General features: G+C 31.9%; 1 protein-coding gene across 1 annotated transcript in view; it reads right to left on the reverse strand.

Moving 5' to 3' along the window:
* Positions 1-22,979, reverse strand: part of LOC139501637 (uncharacterized) — a 57,827-nt gene that overhangs the window by 24,203 nt on the left and 10,645 nt on the right. The window contains exons 4-7 of the mRNA XM_071290764.1: positions 22,386-22,691; positions 17,755-17,809; positions 17,309-17,379; positions 3,195-3,248 (exon numbers count right to left, since the gene is read on the reverse strand). Coding sequence (XP_071146865.1) covers positions 3,195-3,248; positions 17,309-17,379; positions 17,755-17,809; positions 22,386-22,691 — 486 coding nt within the window. The remainder of the gene's footprint in view (positions 1-3,194; positions 3,249-17,308; positions 17,380-17,754; positions 17,810-22,385; positions 22,692-22,979) is intronic.

A 22,979-nucleotide genomic window follows, 5' to 3' on the forward strand; every position in this document is an offset into this window, starting at 1 on the left:
ATTGTTTGTTTGTGTGTTTCTCTGTACTGTATATTCTCCCATCTATTTGTATTGTAGTCCTTGTCATTTTATATATTTAACATTGCCATAAAAGCGGAATGTTTGGCTAGCCACAAAACCATGTTCAATCCACCATTTTTTTCTTGATATGTCCTGTACCAAGTTAGGAAAATGGCCATTGCTATATTATAGTTCGTTTCTGTGTGTGGTGCATTTTATTGTTTCTGTTTTGTCGTTGTTCTCCTCTTATATATGATGTGTTTCTCTCAATTTTAGTTTGTATCCCAGATTTGTTTTTTTCTCAATCGATTTATGCATTTCGAACAGCGGTATACTACTGATGCATTTGTTTGCATTACGATGGGATACAACTGACCACGACAAAAGTCAAACGAAAAGTAGCATTGTATTAACGAGTTGTAAATGTAACTAAAACTATATATTTCTGGAATAATTAAGAGTAACGTGTCATTTGAAACCGGAAGTAGAATTTGAAAAACTGGAAATATTGATTTATCGATTTTTTGCAAGTAGAAGTGAATAAAAACCATATGTTTTTTTAATCAGTGGAATGAAAAACATGTGTATATCTGTGAAATAAGTGACAGATTAGCTATATTCTGACACCACAAAAAACTTTTAAAACCGGAGGTCGATATTTTACAGTCAAACGATTTGCAATTAACGAAAACATTGTTAATAATTATTTTTATACAATACGATTTTGCAGAAGAGGAAGCTATTCCGTTGAAACATCACGAGAATATGCAATATATATTCACAATGTACACGAATACGTTTACACCGAAATATTAAAATTCAAATAGATTATAGTGTAAAACCAACAAATGTTAAAAAAGAAGAAATATTACAGTGCTTGAAATGATCTACTAAACAAAAACGCTGCACAATACACTACAACACAATCTTATTGCACAACAGTCTTCCTATTGAATTCAATCGTAGTTTGGATCTTTTTGTTAATGTATTTGCTGCCACTCAAACGAAAAAGATAAGTATGCTAGATATACTGACTTGAGGTGTCATCATATGATTATAGCTTGCACTTTGTAAATGCAGCTCTCTCAAACCACGCCTCATTTGGGGAGAAATATAATATTCATTGATAACTTGATTTGTTTACGTACTGGTTCCCGGATATGATCTCTATGTTTCATGTCATAGAAACATAACTTGGGACTGTTACCAGTATAAAAAAAAACATATTGTTGCGGTGAAAATTGAATTTTGAAGTAGGCACAAAATAGTTATCAAAGGTACAAAAAGATGTAGGGGTAGTACAGTATTGTAGTATAAGTTTAAACTGTACCAAGTTCAGGGCGTATACATGTTTATAAAAATATGCATACAACCCTATGTTTTGACCTTTGAACAAAACAGTAGTGCATATCAGCTTTCAATTCTAGGATATAATTTTTTACGAAACTTTTTAGCAACAGTGGCACAGTTTTAGCCGCAAAGAGAGTTCCTATGGGAAATTACATTGTCTATATTTACAGAAGTGCAACCTATAGCTATAAAATATCTACTATACAACATTTATGTACGTTTCGAAAACTAAGTTTATTGACAGGTTTTATGTATTTCTTTTGGTACCAATTAGGTCTCTCTTTAATATCAGACATGTTCCTGTGTTGTTATAAATCACAGTGTATGGCCAAACTCAGTAAATCCCATTACTATTGATTAATTCAACAACACACACTGGTTTTTTTTGTTGTTGTAAGTTAAATAATCAAGAGTTATCTTATTAAACCTTTTCATATATTCTTTCCTAGGTTTAAATATTAAGATTAGGAAGATGATGTTACTTTGGAACCATCTTACGGTCCTAGTGTGTCAACCAACACTCGTTTGGTATGGCCGTGTCTGTAATGACGTTGTGGGTTTCAATTAACGTAAGCTATGTTTGACTGTTTATAATTAAGTCAAGGATTTCATTATAAAAAAATACGATAAACATTAACTAAATTCTTTCAAAGATTTGGTTTAAAAATTTAGTCATACAATTTATTACAAACGTCTATTTTTTTAGATGATGTTGTTTACCGGATTCGTAAAAATATACATAATCTGGGAATACTTATAGATCATTCAAATAAACTATTCCAACACTTTGCAAATTTAACACTGTTATTTACTTTGCAGTACATGTTTTGCTCATTGTTGAAGTGCGTACGGTAAATTATAGTTTTTGACTTCTAAGTGTTCGGAAACTAGTGGAGAGTTGTCTCATTGACATTAATACCACATCTTCCTATATTTATATAGTATCGATGTGCGCGATGCTTTTTTAATTTTATATGTATTATGATGATTGTTTATATAGTATCGATGTGCGCGATGCTTTGTTAATTGTATATGGATTATCATGATTGTTTATATAGTATCGATGTGCGCGATGCTTTTTTAATTGTAAATGGATTATCACGATTGTTTATATAGTAACGATGTGCGCGATGCTTTTTTAATTTTATATGGATTATCACGATTGTTTATATAGTATCGATGTGCGCGATACTTTTTTTAATTTTATATGGATTATCATGATTGTTTATATTACTATGCAGCATAGACCAAACATCTTTTAGAATAATGGGCCTCATGTTTGAACTTGCTCAAATTAATTTTGTAAATGCATGTAAAGTAAGGTTTTCACATAAATCAAACAATGTATACGTTTTTTTTTTAAATTGGAATTATTGCAAGGCATTACACAGTTAATAACGCTTCAAACGCAATGCTCGACTTTTCATATTTTTAAAGGAGTATATTAACAGCATACATATAAATTAGCACAGCTTCTTCATCACAGAGATGTACTTTTTTTGTTATTCTTGAGTTCCCGGTGAATCCTGGTTATCCATTTTACCATAGTTTTAATAATTGAATCAAATTGTAACATAACAGTACGATACAAACACTAAATATTGTTTAGGACTTTGTCAAAAAAAGTTTAGTTTAAGCTTTAAAAAGTATAAGTCACAAAGCTTTTTCTCAATCTACAGATTGTAAAAAAAATTGAGAACCAAATGTGTGCTATATAGAATTTTTCATTTAAAAAGAAATCTTACAGTCACCTTCCGAACCCGTTCTAAAACATGAATGGAGAAATATACAAATGAAGTTCAGAATTCTTAAATTTATCTGTTCATATAATGTGAAATACTTACAGTATGATAATAACAATATCCCTATAGATGCGACTGCTTTGATGCGATATTTATCTACAATAATACGAGATAAAAAAATTGTTATGAAAGTGTGTTATATCTGACAACAGTTTTACTTGATGTAGTTTTATTAGTACGATTTGGTACTAACACTCAGTCTGACAGTTCTGATAATCAACTATTTTTCAATTGAATATTTAATTATGTATCTGTGTTCTACGTTGGATTCTAATTACACATGCATATCATTGAACAAAATTTTGACGGGCAACATGAACGTTTAAAATACTCATTGTTTAATGTAACCTTTCATGTGTTTTATATTCTGTAGTGTTTATTGCATTTTGCCCTAAACTGTCTGTTAACAGCAATGAAGGCATAATTAAAGATAATTCACAAAGAAGCATGTAGCATATCAAGATCAATTCATGTTTAATTCATGTTTAATGCCACTTTTTGCACTACTTTGCTATTTCGTGGCGCTTACTTTTTATTACTAAAGGAAGGGTGCCCGAGGAAAACCTCCGAGCTTCGGTATGGAAAGTAAACAGAATAGAGACGATCGCAACTACCACGTGCGGATTCGAACTCCCATCCTGAGTGTTGACAGCCTAGTGATACATTTGTTTTTACTACTTTAGAGGCTGTCCAAGTAAATATCAGGCAAATCCTATTATATGGGTTGCCCGACATATTTTTTCCCACTGAGTTTTTGGTTCCAATGCAATGTTTATACCATACAAAGGATATATATGTCAAATATATTTTTGAATCAACAGTGGATGGCTCAGAAAATGATTTTAAAAGTTCACTAACAATGCAACAAAATTGTGTAAAAGTGAAGAGTTATTCTCCCCTTTTCAATGAATTTTCAGTGCTTTCTATGTATCTTTTTTTCTCTTTATTTGTTGCAGTTAATAAAAAACAACACATTTAACTTTGAGAAAGAATGAATTTGTGATATGAAATAGATGAAAAAATTTTGAAAACAAAATATGTTATGTGCCATCCACTTCCTGGTTTTTCCATGGACACCCTCTTAAACTAACAGGTAATCGAGTTCTCTAGCATATATAGGAAGAGTAATGATGACAAAAATTGCGAAAAAACAACATTTAACAACCTTGGTTAATTAGCCATTAAATATTTCTGAATATTTTCTGGTCTTCCGTGTTTTTGGGTCATGAACAATCTTACTTTGCGAAAAAAAACACATATATTCCCGTTAAAGATACACAGATGATGATATGATCGTTATGCTGGACTTAATAGTGTATAACATACTTGTCGACTCTTTTTACTGATATTTCAGCAGACAGTCAATAAATACTAAATGTGCACTCACAACTACTTTCTGTTTTGTTTTTTGTACTCAGATGAAAATAAATTCATTAAGATCCTTCTCAAAACAAACAAAAGTGTAATGCAAATAAACTCATCATAGATACCAGGACTAAATTTTGTATATACGCCAGACGCGCGTTTCGTCTACAAAAGACTCATCAGTGACGCTCGAATCCAAAAAAGTTAAAAAGGCCAAATAAAGTACGAAATTGAAGAGCATTGAGGACCAAAATTCCTAAAAGTTTTGCCAAATCCAGCTAAGGTAATCTATGCCTAAGGTAGAAAAGCCTTAGTATTTCAAAAATTCTAAATTTTGTAAACATATAATTTATAAATATAACCATATCAATTATAATTCATGTCAGCACAAAAAGTGCTGACTACTGGGCTGGTGATACCCTCGGGGAATTAAATGCCCACCAGCAGTGGCATCGACCCAGTGGTAGTAAATAAACTTATCATAGATACCAGGACTAAATTTTGTATATACGCCAGACGCGCGTTTCGTCTACAAAAGACTCATCAGTAACGCTCGAATCCAAAAAAGTTAAAAAGACCAAATAAAGTACGAAATTGAAGAGCATTGAGGACCAAAGTTCCTAAAAGTTTTGCAAAATCCAGCTAAGGTAATCTATGCCTGAGGTAGAAAAGCTAGAACAGTTCTACCCTAGAACTAAATCAGTTCTAGGTAGAACTGTCAGGTTCAGTTCTAGGGTAGAACTGTCCAAATCAGTTCTAACCGTAGAACTGTTAGCAGAACTGACTAATTCAGTCAGGACTGTAGAACAGTTCTAAATGACGTCACTGCAGTAAGCTAGGGCACTTTAGAATTTAGAAGAAATAAATCACTTCCAATTACTTTGCTATATAAAATCAGATTTTCTATATTTTTTACTGATCAAACGTTACATGTACAAAATCGAAGTGAATACAAGGTTATCCAACTCATCGGAGAAATATTTTGTAAGATTGCGTACGGAAACATCATTGTTTACGTTTCTTCGTTACCGGTTTTTAACGGTCTCTTCCTAAATATAACTCTGCATTTAATTCATGGAATTTTAATCGTATATTTACCTTGTTTGCCTTGAATTTACATTCATTTAAGATTCTGTTTTGACAAATGTTTAAACGAAAATTGTACAGTGGATGAATTATGGGATATTAATGAAAAAAGTGTTGCATAACGTAAAAAAACTACATACATTTGCACCATCTCGTCAATTTAGAAAGACTTATCCATAACGATTATAAATGATATCTGGGAGTCTGAAACTCAGAAAAATATACTCGATCTGAACATGAGTGAAACATTTGCCCCTGGACGTTCGGCTACAAACAAAATCATGCATTTTTCTTTGCCTTCGGATTATAATATTCCAAGAAGAGAACTTCCCATACATGTACTTTTTATTTTAAAATCAAGTATATGAATCAGTCATCTGAGTGTTGGATGATGCCATAAAATAGTTTTGTTTAAAAAAAAACTATCACAAACTACTGACTTAAAAAGTCACTTTAGTGACGGTTCATTATTATGGATACAGAGAGGAAATAACGGCGCGCTAAATTTTTAGATATGGTATAAATACACCTTATCGCAATTTGTCTGCCATTACTGGATATCACACAGGTTCACGTAAAATGTTTACGTCATCAAACTAAATATCTTGACGCCACAATGGAAAAGTGATTGTTGTATGCTTCAAAAGTTCAAGAGGCCGGGTCAGCCAGGATTAGCAATAAGGTGTATTGTGTTCCAAAGTTGGTGTCATTTTTAACCGGATTTTTGTAACAAAAATGTCGGTTATTGATTTGGGGATGTACGTCGGGCGGGCGGGCGATCGGCAATCAAACAGTATTGTCAACAGTATCAACATATTAAAATTTGAAAAGCTTAGATTGAATGTTCATGAGTAAATGCAACAACGTGAATGGAAACGCCATTTTACGATCTTTCAAGAACCATAACTCCTGAACGGTAAAAGTCAAAATCGTCACTATTGAACTTGACCTCTATTTTGTCATCAGTAACAACATTTAAAAATTTCAAAAGCTTTGGTTGAATGGTTCATAAGAAAATGCACGAACACGACTGGAAACACCATTTTTCAATCTTTCAAGAACCATAACTCCTAAACAGTAAAACTCAAAATCGTCATTATTGAACTTGACCTGCATTTTGTCTGCATATACTTTAAATTGACGTGGAAATTTTTTTTTAGCCAATGTGTTCCAATATTGCTGTCATTGGAATTATACAATCCATCATGATATGTAACTATAAGTGATTTACTATGCGGCTATATATATATTAAGATTCACATAATAAAGTGTAAATATGGTCAGTTTTGGTTGATGCTGTCACATATGGTCAGTTTTTGTTGATGCTGTCAAATATAGTCAGTTTTCATGGTTTTGGTTGATGCGGACAACTAATTTTGTTATATTCATAAGTCTGAGATATCAAAACTACTGAAAACAGTTTATGATTCAAAATTTGATTAAAAAAGTGCCCATACTGGCACTATAAACTGATGCGAGCATAATTTTGTTTTCCAATATTGCTTTCTTTTATATTAAACATGTTAAACAATCCATCCTGATATAAGAATATAAGTGATTCACTTTGCGGCTATTAAGATTGACATTATGTACATAATAAAGGGCAAATATGGTCAGTTTTGGTTGATGCGGACAAATAATTTTGTTATACCAGTCAGTCTGAGGTATAAAAAGTACTCGTAAACAGATATTACATTTGGTTAATGAGGTCCGATAATTTTCTTATGTGATAATGAGCCATCCTGAATCCCAGAATAACAAATGTAAAATAGTTCAAGTAATAATGCCCTCCCCCCTCCACATAATACTAACGGCCTAATTTATATACAAAAAAATGAAAGAAAAACAAATAATTTATGTTACACATGAACAAAATAAAATCAACGAATTACATGCTCCTGACTTGGAACAGGCACATACATGTTCTCTTGCCGATTATAAATCTGAAATAAAACCGGCAAACTAGCAAAACTCTATATAATTTAAACCGCTATTTTACCCAAGCCTTTGTATTAAGGCAAAGAGTTCTTAAAACTTATAAATCAACTCTAGCCGTAGAATTTATAAATCAATTTTAGCCGTAGAATTTATAAATCAATTCTGGCCGTAGAATTTATAAAAATCAATTCTAGCCGTAGAATTAGAAATCAATTATAACCGTAGAACTGTTCTAGAAGTAGAATTGACTAAAGATTTGGTCAGTTCTAGCTAGAACTGTCTAAAACTGTTCTAGGGTAGAACTGTCAGGATCATTTCTAGGTAGAACTGTCCAAATCAGTTCTAGGTAGAACTGATCAAATCAGTTCTAGGTTAAAACTGTTCTAGCTAGAACTGACTAAAAGGTGTTAGGCTGACAGTTCTACGTACTGTCCAAAAACAGTTCTCCTGACAGATTTAATGAGAGGTTAGAAGTGATATCCACTGTATCAATGATAATTCATGTCAGCACAAAAAGTGCTGACTACTGGGCTGGTGATACTCTCGGGGGAAATAAATCTCCACCAGCAGTGGCATCGACCCAGTGGTTGTAAATAAACTCATCATATATAAATATCAGGCCTAAATTTTGTATAAACGCCAGACGCGCGATTCGTCTACAAAAAACTCCTCAGTGAAGCTCGAATCCAAAATAGTTAAAAAGGCCAAATAAAGTACTAGTACGAAATTGAAGAGCATTGAGGACCAAAATTCCTAAAGTTTTTGCCAAATCCAGCTAAGGTAATCTATGCCTGAGGTAGAAAAGCATTAGTATTTCAAAAATTCTAAGTTTTGTAAACATATAATTTATAAATATAACCATATCAATGATAATTCATGTCAGCACAAAAAGTGTTGACTACTGAGCTGGTGATACCCTCGGGGTAATAAATCTCCACCAGCAGTGGCATCGACCCAGTGGTAGTAAATAAACTCACCATAGAAACCAGGACTAAATTTTGTATATACGCCAGACGCGCTTTTCGTCTACAAAAGACTCATCAGTGACGCTCGAATCCAAAAAAGTTAAAAAGGCCAAATAAAGTACGAAATTGAAGAGCATTTAGGACCAAAATTCCTAAAAGTTTTGCCAAATCCAGCTAAGGTAATCTATGCCTGAGGTAGAAAAGCCTTAGTATTTCAAAAATTCTTTTTTTATTTTCACAACTAAATATATCGATGAAGTCTTGTCATTCAATTTTGTACTTTAAGCAGTATTGGTACACAATTATTTTCAAAGTATTTCAGTTTTAATTTAAAGTGCCAGCTGTTCCTCTAGTTATTAAAAAAACCAATATGTGGTTTTGATGTTTGTCTGCTTCAATCAACACTGACCATATTTGTTCTTTGTATGATCATTAAATGTCAGTTTCATAAATACACATATTTAGTAATTAAGGATATATTATGACTGCAAAGTTTTATCGACTTTATTTTATTTAAGTGCCAACATTTTCTCTTCTTCTCAAAATAATCCGTTAAAATTGTAGTCGTGATATTAATGCATACCTTGTAGTTCTTTATTTTTGTAATTAGGATGGTGTATATAAAAACAAGAATGTGTCCAAAGTACACGGATGCCCCACTCGCACTATCCTTTTCCATGTTCCATGGACCGTGAAATTGGGTAATAATCTAATTTGGTATTAAAATTAGCAAGATTATACTATAGGGAACATATGTACTAAGTTTCAAGTTGATTTGACTTCAAATTTTATCAAAAACTACCTTGACCAAAAACTTTAACCTGAAACTCCCACCTTCATTTTCTATGTTCAGTGGACCGACCGTGAAGTTGGGGACAAAAGTCTAATTTGGCTTTAAAATTAGAAAGATCATATCATAAGCAACAAGTCTACTAAGTTTCAAGTTGATTGGACTTCAGCTTCATCAAAAACTACCTTGACCAAAAACTTTAACCTGAACGGACGGACGGACGGACGGACGGACGAACGGAGCCACAGACCAGAAAACATAATGCCCCTCTACTATCGTAGGTGGGGCATTAAAAGTTTGCAAAAATCAATCAACACTGGCCATATCATTCTGTATATTGGAAAATACCCTTGTAGCATAAATGATGTGATTTGGTATCTCAGGATAGATCGAATAATAAAAATGACAACAATATTGATATACATTACTTTATATGTTTGGCGCTATTTAATTCAGAGTGCCAACATTTCTTCTTTTTATTGAAAATACTGAATTGATCATTAGTCGTACTTTCATGAGGACCGATACAGTCGACTGAGAATCAATACAGGCTCAATTCAGAATCAGCAAGTTCGTAACACTTTTACTAAATAATTAAAACCGTATGGCAGGTCTGTATGATCAGTCCGTATGACAGAAAGTATATACAGCTGGTCCGTATCGAAAACTTATTAAAGCTGGTCAAACAGACGTATTAAACGTATGGTTAATATTAGTTAAGATGATATATTTAGATCTAAATTTACAACAAATAGACGGTATAGTTTTCAAAGAAGTAATTCAAAATCACGAATAGCTTATATTTGTGTGTACCAAATCTCTTAGTTGCGAAATTTCTAAAACGCGTATATTCACATTTCCTTTTAGTGTACATGACATGGTGACTTCAAAAATAAAATTAGATGATATCGAAAGAGGACCGGGCATGTGGATCATCAATCTAAATACAATTAAGACAGATGAATTTTAAAATGTATTTAAAACTTTTTGGGAACATTACGTTACATGTAAAGATTTAATAGCATTCAAGAGTGGTGGAATGTAACAAAATCTCAAAGATTAAATTTTTGACCATGGAAATTAGTCAAACACTAAAGCGTTTACCTTAGCTGTATTTGGCAACACTTTTAGGAATTTTGGATCACAATGCTCTTCAACTTCGTACTTTATTTGGCTTTTTGTTCTTAACTTTTTTGGTTTCGAGCGTCACTGATGAGTCTTTTGTAGCAAACGCGCGTCTGGCGTATATATAAAATTTAGTTCTGGTATCTATGATAAGTTTATTTATTAACAAAGCAAAACTATGTCACTGCTTTAGAAAAACATCTTGGAAAATTAAAACTTCAATCGAACGAATCAAATAAATCAAGCGACAAAACTTTAGATATAGAAAATAAAATTAAGGAATATTATACAAATAAAACAGTTTCTGAAAAAAAATAATATCAAGGACTAAATGGGCAGAGAAGTCGACCAAATACTTGTTCAATTTAGAAAAGAAAAATGAACAGAACAAATTATAATAACGTGTAAAAACAAAAAAACGGTGAGTATAATTACGACATTGATTCTATATTGAAAGAACACATACAATTGTATACTAACATTTTTGCCACGAAGGGTTGGGACAAAGAGCGGGCGAAAACTTTGTCAGTTCATAATAGATAAGGTAAGTAAGGAAGACTTAGGAATGTTAAATATAAATATAGATATATGTGAAGGAGAAAAGGTACTTATATTACTTAAACAGAACAAATCACCTGGTAAAGATGGTATAATATCAGAATTTTATATTTCATACTAGACATACTTAAAGACGAATTTCTTTAGTTTACTACAAGACATTTTCAATGATACCATATTGAATAATTATCAACATAAGTTAACTTAACCATACTATATAAAGGATGAGAAAGGGAAAATATAAAAAATTTGCGACCACCACCTTTACTAAATTGTGATTACAAAACTATTGCAAATATTCTATCTGCAAGACTTACGATAGTATTGCCTAAAATTATTCATACAGATCAGAAATGGTTTGTTAAAGGTAGAAATATAAGCGAGTCTAACCAAATGATTCAGGACATTATAGAATATATTGACAACGAAGATGAAGAACAAAATATGTTATTTTTGGAGCAACAAAAAGCGTTTGACAGTGTTAAATGGGAATGGATAACTTTTGTACTGGATAAATTTGAAATTAGAGGGACATGTAGAGAAAGGATAAACATGCTTTTGTACAATGCTACTTCGTGTATTTAAACCGATGGATTTGTATCCAGATACTTTTCGATTACTCGTACCGATAGGCAAGGGTGTCTAATAGCACCTCTTCTAAATATCATACAGGCTTAACCTATTACATGTGCGAAATAGAAAGATTAAAATTATAAGGAGAGAGAGGGAACTTTATTGAAACTTAATTGTGTATGTTTGCAGATGACACCCAGATATTCAATAAAAATAAAAATCTTTAGAAATTATAATTTACAGAGTTTGTCTTTGAACGAAAAAGCTTCTGGTTCTAGAATAAGCTAAGACACATAAAAAGGCTTACGTTTAGGTGCTTCTAAAATAAAATAATTCAAATTTGATAAAATCAAATGGATTACATGTAATGTTAAAACATTAGGGGTATGCCATGGTTATGAAATATAGTATTCACGTTTGGAGAAGTAGGAAACTTACATTTACAGGTGAAACACTTACAGTTAAAAATATGATACTTTTTTTCTGTTCTTGCGAGATCGAAATACGAGGAATTCCTGATTATTATACTAAAGAGCTAAAAAAATATATAATTTGGAATTGTATATGGGACAAACAAGTGAATCAGGAAGATAGAAGATGTCGGAAGTTTGCATAAAATAAAAAGTGGATGGGCAAATATATCAAATGACCTTTAGATTATGAACTTAAGCAACCAATCAATAAAATCTCAAGTTTAAACTCAAATATATTAGTACGCTATCAAATAAAGATATATCTCCAAAATGTCAAATTAAGTTATAGATATTTAGCATATTTTAAGGTGTCATGATTGATCAAATGAAAGACCGACCGTAGGAAGGTCTTTCTTTGGGCAATCTGATAACCCGTGAAAAACCTTAAAATATGCATTATCTGAGTTACATAACGTAACAAAAAAATCATTAATATTTTAAAATATAGCATCCAATTTTACCGACTATACTAAAGTGGGATATCCCTTGCTAATCGTTCAGGTTTTAATACGCCCTCATTTAGAATGTGAAATAAACTCACTAGTGAATCTTGACACAGACCTTATAAATTATTATCCATACATAACACACATATTTACTGTAACTGCATGAAGAAAGACACAAATGAATTGTTACCATTCGTTAACGGTGTATGACAAATACTAGACACATTGCATAGCCAGAAATTAGTAGTGGTTTTGCTAATTAATATTCATAATATGTAAATGAGAATTGTACCACGTGATAGTAGTTTGAACTGGACTGGTTTTATATCATTAAAATCATTAAAATCTTTAAAACACGGATATTATAAGTTGCCCGTCACAGATTCTTTATTTACAATCACTTTGATATTTCCGTAAAGTTGTCAGGCGGTCAAAATCAAAACAATGAACGCGAATTTAGTGAATTTTTCGTGCTTTCGTGAGTTTATTCTTCTTGAAATAGTGACATTTTAACCTTACGTGGGAACCTAGAGTTCAACGACTACACATACAAGATTTGGACTTGCTTATTCTTTGGAAATTCAAGTTTCAAATTTCACCCCGGCAACCTGTTTTTGTAATGACCTTAGTAGCCAATTTTCAACACGAAGTCTGCAAATTTGACGTTTCAGCCATTTTAGCCTGTATTTTACACTGCAATATTAAAAGCCTCTCGCTTCGATTTTTAAAATGGCTCAGGAACCTGTATTTTTGCAACAACAGTCATTATGTTTCGTTTAAATGGTGTATATTGTTGTGTATATTCATTTTCTGCCCAGGCAACCTGTCTATCACTTAATTTAAAATTAAAACAGACATTTTTTCAAAATTCCCTATTATTTTAATGTAATTTCCGTGACCCGTATCCGATTTCTTTAGTATCATATTCAAATAAGCAAAGTGGCGTTGTTTTCTGGATATGGTAAGTAATTTATTGTACCAACTTAGTTTATGGAAAGGGGGGCTTTGTTTTTTTCCATTTGTTATGACATTTCTTCTGCGGAAAAGTAGTTATTTTTTATCAATCTTAATTGAATCGAATGAAATATTCAGAAATATTTTGTTTTGAATAGCAATACATTTTTGAAACAGAAATTCAGTATATAATTATATACCCTCCCTACCCTCCCCTTTTGTGAGTTTCGTGAATGTTATTATTTTATTAGTTGCGTATTTGATAGAGTAAATGGTATACATAAATTTAAAAAAGTTAAGAACTGACATGAAGACAAATATAAATACAAATAGGTCACAGAATTATGTCCTTTTTAGTTTGTATCGCCCTTACTATGCATGAAATATTTGCCACTGGACGTTTAGCAACCAACAATCAATCAACCTAGTCAGTATGACTCAATAAGATTTTAAAAATCATACACACGGAAATGCTAAATCTAGCTTTATTTCATGAAAGTCTCCACTAGAATTCAACTCAGATATATGATAATGTTTCTGTATTGTAGCGATAAATTAACAAAACTTCACGTTTTCTAAAATTAAAATGTGAGCAGTGACGATTTTCTTTCACCTATCATTGATTAAACAAAAAAAAATAAATTCCCAAATCAACAACAGAAAACCATCAAACGAATATAATTTTGAAGTAAATTATAGATTGCATTTTTATCAAGGAATATAAAGACCTCACACATGTCATTATTGTATGCCTTGAAGCATATTCCATTAAAACATGGTATCGTCCGGATAGTTTCTGAGAAATAATGACCTATAGTTTGAAAGAAAATAACTCCATATAGGTATAACAGTGGGAAGAAGTATGTGGAGACAATATACCTTGGGAAAATTTGTGGTCGGGATTAAAACAAATGAAAATTGAAAATAAAGTAAAATAATTTCAATGGAGATCTATTCATAATATTTCATATACCGAAGAAAAATTAACCATTAAGATATCAAATGAAAAATGCAACAATTTCAAAATAACAACAACATAGAAACCCTCAACACTTTTTTTTAGTTGTAGTACATCACTTATAATCTTAAACCAGCTCCTAGAAATCTAACATAGAAATAATAAATCATATTTTTGAAAAGGACATACTGTTAGGTAATTACACAGGAATATTCAATGTATGCATACGCTCGAAAATATGTCATAAATAATAGTTTATACTGTGTATTTTAATAAATGTGCATCTTTGTGTGGGTATCCTAAAAATTTATCTAATATATTGAAATTAAGAGATAGAATTGTTAGATGGTTCTAACATAACGTGGATATATTTTTAAACAAATTGTAAATCCAAGGTGTAAAGTGAACAAAATGTTAAGCATTCTATTGCCTCTGGATAGATGGTTAATTTTGTAAACAGGGACACTAAGTCTGTTACCTGGACGACTAAGGTAATTGTATACAGAAAATATGTAGGAATAATTATGAAAAACATAATGGTTTCGTGTTGTTTGTTCTTTAGTTTTCCATGTTGTGTCTTGTGTACTATTGTTTGTCTGTTTGTCCTTTTCATTTTTAGGCATGGCGGTGTCAGTTTATTTTCGATTTGAGAGTTTGACTGTCCCTCTGGTATCTTTCGTCCCTCTTTTATGAAAAAGATAAATTGACTTAATTTTGTTAAATCATATTAATCATGCAGATTTTAGAATCTAAGGTCAATTCAAACATAGTGTTTAATAAATGAACGTTTCTATGTATTTTTTTTCATCGAAAATTGATAATCATTATTATGTATAATTTGCTGTACTTGGAAATAAAACAAACGGTTCCATGTATATAATGAAAGGTCAGCTATGATATAAGAAACGCATTAAACGACGATCTGTGGAGGTGTAGATCACTTTTGTCAACAGAACTTATAAACCATTGGAAAGACAAAATGTCTGAGAATTTCTAAAAATGACAGAGATACATCAAGTTAACTTGCTTATCTCCTCTAAATTTTTTAAGTTAATTTAAAAAGCAGCCAGTCAACAATAAATCAGTCAATATGTCTGCTGAGGTTTAACTTTTGTACGTACACGTAAGGGTAGTACGAATCTGTGTATTTTTTTTTTAAATAACGGTCGACATTTAAACTTATGATCTGTTCCAATTGATTCAAAAGCATAAAAGGAGTTGTTATACATCAACTGTTTTAGTTGCCTGCAATTAATGGTGATTGAACTGATTTCATAAATTAAGAGAATGTAACAGTCATTCACTCTGATTCAAACAAAAAATTCTCTGAAACTGATATTATCAAGATGCTTGATTTCTTGATTGACAACATATTTGTTACGTTCGGAGGACGCGTTTTTCAACAGACTGTCGGCATTCCAATGAGAAACAAACTGTGCCCCTCTACTCGCCGACTTGTTTCTTTATTATTATGAGGCTGACTTCATGCAGGAACTTCTTAGGAAGAAAGACAAGAAGTTAGCAATATCCTTTAACTCTACTTTCCGCTATATAGATGATGTTCTTTCACTAAACAATTCAAAATTTGGTGACTATGTGGAACGCATCTATCCAATCGAACTAGAGATAAAGGATACTACAGATACAATTAAGTCGGCTTCATATCTTGACTTACATCTAGAAATTGACAATGAGGGTCGGTTGAAAACAAAACTTTACGACAAAAGAGATGATTTCAGCTTTCCAATTGTGAACTTTCCATTTCTAAGTAGCAACATTCCAGCAGCACCTGCATACGGGGTATATATCTCCCAAGTGATACGATATTCCCGTGCTTGCATTTCCTATCATGATTTTCTTGATAGAGGTTTGCTGCTTACAAGGAAGCTATTAAACCAAGAGTTCCAAATAGTGAAGTTGAAATCATCCCTTCGTAAATTTTACGGACGCCATCACGAGTTGGTTGACCGTTATGGAATAACCGTTTCACAAATGATATCGGATATGTTCCTTACGTCGTAACTACAATCCCCTTCCCTTTCATGAATATGACCTACCGAATTAGACTATTTACCGGATTTGTAATCACATAAGCAACACGACGGGTGCCACATGTGGAGCAGGATCTGCTTACTCTTCCGGAGCACCTGAGATCACCCCTAGTTTTTGGTGGGGTTCGTGTTGTTTATTCTTTAGTTTTCTATGTTGTGTCGTGTGTACTATTGTTTTTCTGTTTGTCTTTTTCATTTTTAGCCATGGAGTTGTCAGTTTGTTTTAGATTTATGAGTTTGACTGTCCCTTTGGTATCTTTCGTCCCTCTTTCATTCAATTTCGAAATCCTGTCTCCATATTAAATCAAACAAACATGTTTTTATGCTAAGAAATGAAAATAAGAAGTGTTTTATTTTTATTTTGACATGTTTTAAATTGTGAAAAACAAATTTAAACAAACATGAACAAACTATTACTTATTTATCGAAAGTATGTTGATGGTTATTTTTCCTTGAATCTTATGTAATGCTGATTGATTTACTAGTATGTCCAATGTATCAGTTGGGTATCAACTATTTGCAATATTTTATTCACTTGGTTATTACTAAATCATTTAGACAGAATCATAATTCATTATTCTGAAATTCACTAAATTTTGGCAAAATTCGTATTTACCATTTATGCATTTTGAAAACTTTGAACGACTGATTCGTATGTATTATTACCATTTTATACCTCATCCAAGGGCTATTCATCATTGTGTATCAAAGGTTTTGCATCAATTGCCCTAATAAGGCTTACAGATATTTGTTCAATTGTTATGTTGATTTTCCCACAAAATGCAACACAAAACGATAACAAATATATTGTCTTCAAAATACAATGTACTTCATTATTGTGTATTAATCATTCATATATCAGGTTTAAACATACTTGTAGGATAGTTAAGGTTGTATTTGAAGTTGTCAAACTCGATGATCTTTATTGTCCGTGAATTATTGAACCTGAAAAAAAAACATATACATTATTTTATACATATTAAATAAAAAACATAAAACCAAATTGCGATTTCAATAATAACGAAGTGTTCAACTATCTAAATCAAAGTAACTGCTAGCAGAATCTGTCATTATTTAAATGCATTATACAGAAGTATTTTTTTTTACTTCATGATCTATTTGTCGTTAGCATAGTGATTCACCTTCATCTATTTGGTATTGTTATATAGCACATAAACTTTTGAATACACATTCAGTCGAGAATCCGCAAAACTTAGATGTAAAGAGACACAATATGTGTAGGTATATTCAAATTAATTTACAGACCAAAAAAATGACAAAACAAGTGAATATAATGTGAGAAATAAACAAAAAACTTACATATCTCTCAAGTAAGAATTTCTTGTGAATTTCACGTCATCATAACATTTGATATCTGAAAAATATAATTGACACGTCTGGTTATCTTAAAAATAAAACTCCCTACAAATCGTCTACGTCAGTTTAAATGGCCGGAATCTCGATTACCAGCATGTATGCAGAATTGTTCAAATATTTTCCTTACACTATTAAAGTGTGTTGGTTTCCCTCAGTTTTAGTTTGTTACTCCAATTTTGTTTTTTGTTTATAGATTTACGAGTTTTGAACAGCGGTATACTACTGTTGCCTTTATCTATAAACATACAAGAGAATTACTTTAGTTTAAGATGTTATTCATTTCACATTTTTCATAGATAACTGTGTAAATGTTAATGAGGCTTAAACCAGACGACAGAAATATCAAAAAGACCGTTGGAAGTCAACCTGCACACAATACACAGGTAGCTGTACCTGGGTCCAATATTTTTTTCGCCACCTCTTTTGCCAAAACAAGATATTTTTCGCCACTTTCTTATTTTTTTCGCCAAGTAACATAATAAAATTGAGAATGGGAATGGGGAATGTGTCAAAGAGACAACAACCCGACCATAGAAAAAACAACAGCAGAAAGTCACCAACAGGTCTTCAATGTAGCGAGAAATTCCCGCACCCGGAGGCGTCCTTCAGCTGGCCCCTAACAAACATATACTAGTTCATGATAATGAACGCCATACTAATTTCCAAATTGTACACAAGAAACTGAAATTAAAATAATACAAGACTAACAAAGGCCAGAGGCTCCTGACTTGGACAAAAATGCGGTGGGGTTAAACATGTTTATGAGATCTCAACCCTCCCCCTATACCTCTAGCCAATGTAGAAAAATACACGCATACCAATACGCACATTTAAAATTGAGTTCAAGAGAAGTTCGAGTCTGATGTCAGAAGATGTAACCAAAGAAAATAAACAAATTGACAATAATACATAAATAACAACAGACTACTAGCAGTTAACTGACACGCCAGCTCCAGACCTCAATTAAACTGATTGAAAGATTATGATTTCATTATATGAATATCAGGCAAAATCCTTCCTTTAGTATCATACCATCATCACATATATGAGAAGAACATAACCCGTGTCATGCCAACAACTGTTTTTTTAATAAATGTGTTTAGTTCCGATGCAAAGACCCTATAAGTGAATCAATATTGCAAACTCCAAAATATGCAATCTTTAATGACCTGACAACAGTATCGTAACTATATCCCTTCTTAATAAGTCTGTTTAAAGGTTTTGTTAGTTTGTTAGGTGAATACTGACATTTTTGTGCTTTATAAAGAATATTTCCATAAAAATTGGATGTGAAATACCTGAACGTATAAGAAGTCTGCATGTGGAGCTATATTTACGAATGATGTCCTTATACCGGTGATAGAATATAGTAAATATTTTGACTAGTTTGTGATATAGAAAACCCTGGTGTAATAGTTTTCAGTAATACATACATTTCTTTCGTTAAAATCTAAAACATTGCTACATACACGAGCGAATCGTACAATTTGAGATATATAAACACCATAAGATGTTGACAAGGGAACGTCACCGTCTAAAAATGGATAATTAACGATAGGAAATGAAAATTCATCTCTTTTATCATAAATTTTAGTATTAAGCTTTCCGTTAGTGATCTAGATATCAAGATCGAGGAAAGGGCAGAGGTCATTGTTAACAGGGCCAGCTGAAGGACGCCTCCGGGTGCGGGAATTTCTCGCTACATTGAAGACCTGTTGGTGACCCTCTGCTGTTGTTTTTTATTTGGTCGGGTTGTTGTCTCTTTGACACATTCCCCATTTCCATTCTCAATTTTATTAGTATTAGCTTTATTTAAAGTAAATTTAACAGGATAAATTTCTTTAGTATACATACTGAAGTCATTATTGAGAGCCAAAATATCATCCAAATATCTAGAAATATTATTAAATTTGTTTATCAGATGTTGTTTTGATGGGTCTTTGTTGATTTTTGTCATAAATTGCAACTCATAGCAATACAAAAACAGGTCCGCAATAAGTGGTGCACAGTAAGTCCCTATTGGAATTCCGGTAACCTGACGATATACGGAATCTCCAAAGCAAACAAAAATGTTATCTAGTAAAAATTCAAGGGCATATATAGTATCAAAGCATGTCCAATTGACATAGTTTTTTGTTTATTGCTACTAAAAAATGACCTAAAAGAGTTTGAACATATATATTAACATTCTGACTTTTTAATTGCCCATTTAATTAGGTATGTGATTTTTTTCTTAATGAGAATGTGAGGCAATGTGGTAAACAGGGTAGAAAAATCAAAACTTTGAACAGATTTAAAATCACCAATATAAGCATGCAATTTATTAAGTACTTCCAACGAGTTCTTGACACTCCAAAAATAATTAATTCCACTATTTTCAAAGGCCTTATTTGAACAATTTATTATCAGGTTTTAAATTGTACCAAGTGTACTGGTAAGACGAATAGACAATTTAGTGGTGGAATAATGGCTTAAAGACGAAATAAATCTATATTTGTAAGGTGTTTTGTGTAGCTTCGGAAGCCAATACATAGTTGGGACTTTCATTGTATTTGGTTCTGCTTGTAAAGTGGTAGCTAATAGTTTATGTTTGTTACAAATGTCGTTTTCTGAAAATGGAGTCAGTTGGAATGTTGGTGAATTGGTGATTTCTTTTTTCAGAACCTCAATGTAAAATTTACGTCAAACAATAATAATATTATTAGCAGCTTTATCGGACGGAACAAAAACAAATTCCTTGACTAGTTCTTTTAGTTTATGTTTGATACGAGAAATAGGTTTATTGTGGTTATTGTTAATAGTAAAATTTTCTTTAGAATGTTGAATACGTATATCAACTATGTTCTTTACTGAATTAAAAAAAGAGTCCAAAGATTCTTTGTCAGATTTTCCCCGTTTTATCCATTTCAAACAGTAAGTACTGAGTGAGTCGCGGATGCTATTACGACACTCATTCCAATTAATAATTGACGGGGGACGATATTTAGGTCCTTAACTGAGGAATGATTTTAACTCTCGGTCTTGAACGATGTTAAGATCTCCTGTTATAACATGGGAAATGGGTCCATAAATGTATTCGAAATTACTATAATTACATGAGGTAGGTGTATTTTCAATGATATTAGAAATTGGTTATTATTAAACACAAATTTCCGGGTAGATTTCTTGTAAATATAACAAATAAGAGGGAGCTCAGCATTGTCAAAATATCCAGGAATTTGTTCTTTAACAGAATGTTCGTTAAATATACAGGCAATATTTACAAAATCAAAACCTTTATTGACATACTTTATTTTAATAAAATATTTTTATGATCTTCAATTTATATATTTTTCGTTTTAATTTTTTGTTTTTTCTACCCTCCCCCCCCCCTTTTTTTGTACTAACATGTGTTATAAAAACAAAACAATTTTTTTATCAATTTAAATTGTTCCCTCATTTAAGGTGTAGTAGTCGAAGGGTTACTCTCATTTGAGGTGTTGTTCCCAACCTTTTGAATACATTTCTTCAGAACGACAGTTTATTTTTCGTGATAAAATGCTGATGTAAAACTATGCGTGAAACACGTGTGTCACTCAACCGAATTTAAAGAACCTTTGAAATCAATTATATGTACCACAGTCAAAGAAATCGTCAAAGGATAAAGTTTTTAATCGGAAATTTTTCTTGCTTCTGAACATGTTTCGTCATAACAAAAGTTTTCCTTTCAGGACTCAACAGAAGAAGAGGATACATAAAAAGTTTGCTTCAAACACGTGCGTCGCAAAGTGATTAATAAATACTTTATGTGACATGTGACGGACGCCATTTAGCCATATCATTTTGTCAAAAAATACAATCAAGACCATTATTAATTAGTCATGTGTTGCCTACAGCTATAAAATACAATCAGCTGATCATTGATTTCCTGTCAAAATCTTTACGAGTTCAAGGTGAATTCCGAGTAATGTCTGATCAGTTGGAGTCCGCGAAACCCGAAACAATAAAATAAACAAGATTGATGAAAACAAATTGCTATATATATTTCTTTCGCCAAATTTTTTCGTAAATGACGAAATTTAATCGCCACAATTACTATTTTTGACCGCCAGCGGAAACCCTGGTCTGTACATTGTGTGAAGCTTTAAAGCGTCCCAAGCCAGTAGGGGTTTTGTATAAATTCCATAGAAATAATCGGAGCCATTTCATTTTTTTTTATAATGACATTAAAATATTTGGCATATACCGACGTGGAAACTGATCATTGATACATGACAAATTGGGTCATCAAAGATACTTGACTTTAAACCTGACATATGTTTCTCTAAAAATTATAAATATGTAATGAAAATTAAATAGCCTATAAGTAACAAATCAATGATTATTGATGGTGCACAAAAGTGATGACTTTGAGGCTGAGTATATCACAGGGGACTAAATGTTCATCGGTACCACCAATGGAATAGACCCATTAGATCTCAAGTAACCCGTTTTCTAAAAAGAACCATATCTTAAGCACTTTAAACGATTTGCATTATAAAAAACAAGCGAAATACAGTTTTGATAGAACTTATTTCTTACAAAAAGATTATTACCTTTCAGTCCATTCGTTTTGTTGGATTGGTTTATTCTAAGATAGCAGGAACAATCTTCAGTTAAAGGGTTACAATAACATTGTTGTTTTGAGCTGCTGACAAACGAATATCCTCTATCAGTATTACAAGTACATAATCGGTCGACCGTAGTGTTGCCGTCTTCATACGTCTCCTGACCTAAGCTGCTGCAAAATGATTTGTGATAGGTGCAGTCACTGTACCCATTTGTGTCAAAAATAAAAGGCTGATATCTAGTTTCACTGCATGTTGCTCTGTTTAAGTTTGGCTGAAAGACGTATTTATAACCTGCAAATATTAAATAACGAAAGTGCTTAATACTTGATCATACATTATACGTTATATTTCGCTGCATTTATCACTTCCTAATTAATTGGGACATGTAATTAAATAAGTTCAAAGCAACTTTATTTCTTTATTAACATTGCAATACAGTTATTAACAAGAACGAATACCTTTTATTGAGGATAATTTCTTTCTAATTGGTTATCAAACTTTTTTATTATCATTTATGAAATAATATTTGAACTTTTTACTCTAATAAATTAAAATTGAGAATGGAAATGGGAAATGTGC

This window comes from Mytilus edulis, chromosome 13 (genome assembly GCF_963676685.1).
Source record: "Mytilus edulis chromosome 13, xbMytEdul2.2, whole genome shotgun sequence".
Classification (NCBI taxonomy): Eukaryota; Metazoa; Mollusca; class Bivalvia; order Mytilida; family Mytilidae; genus Mytilus; species Mytilus edulis.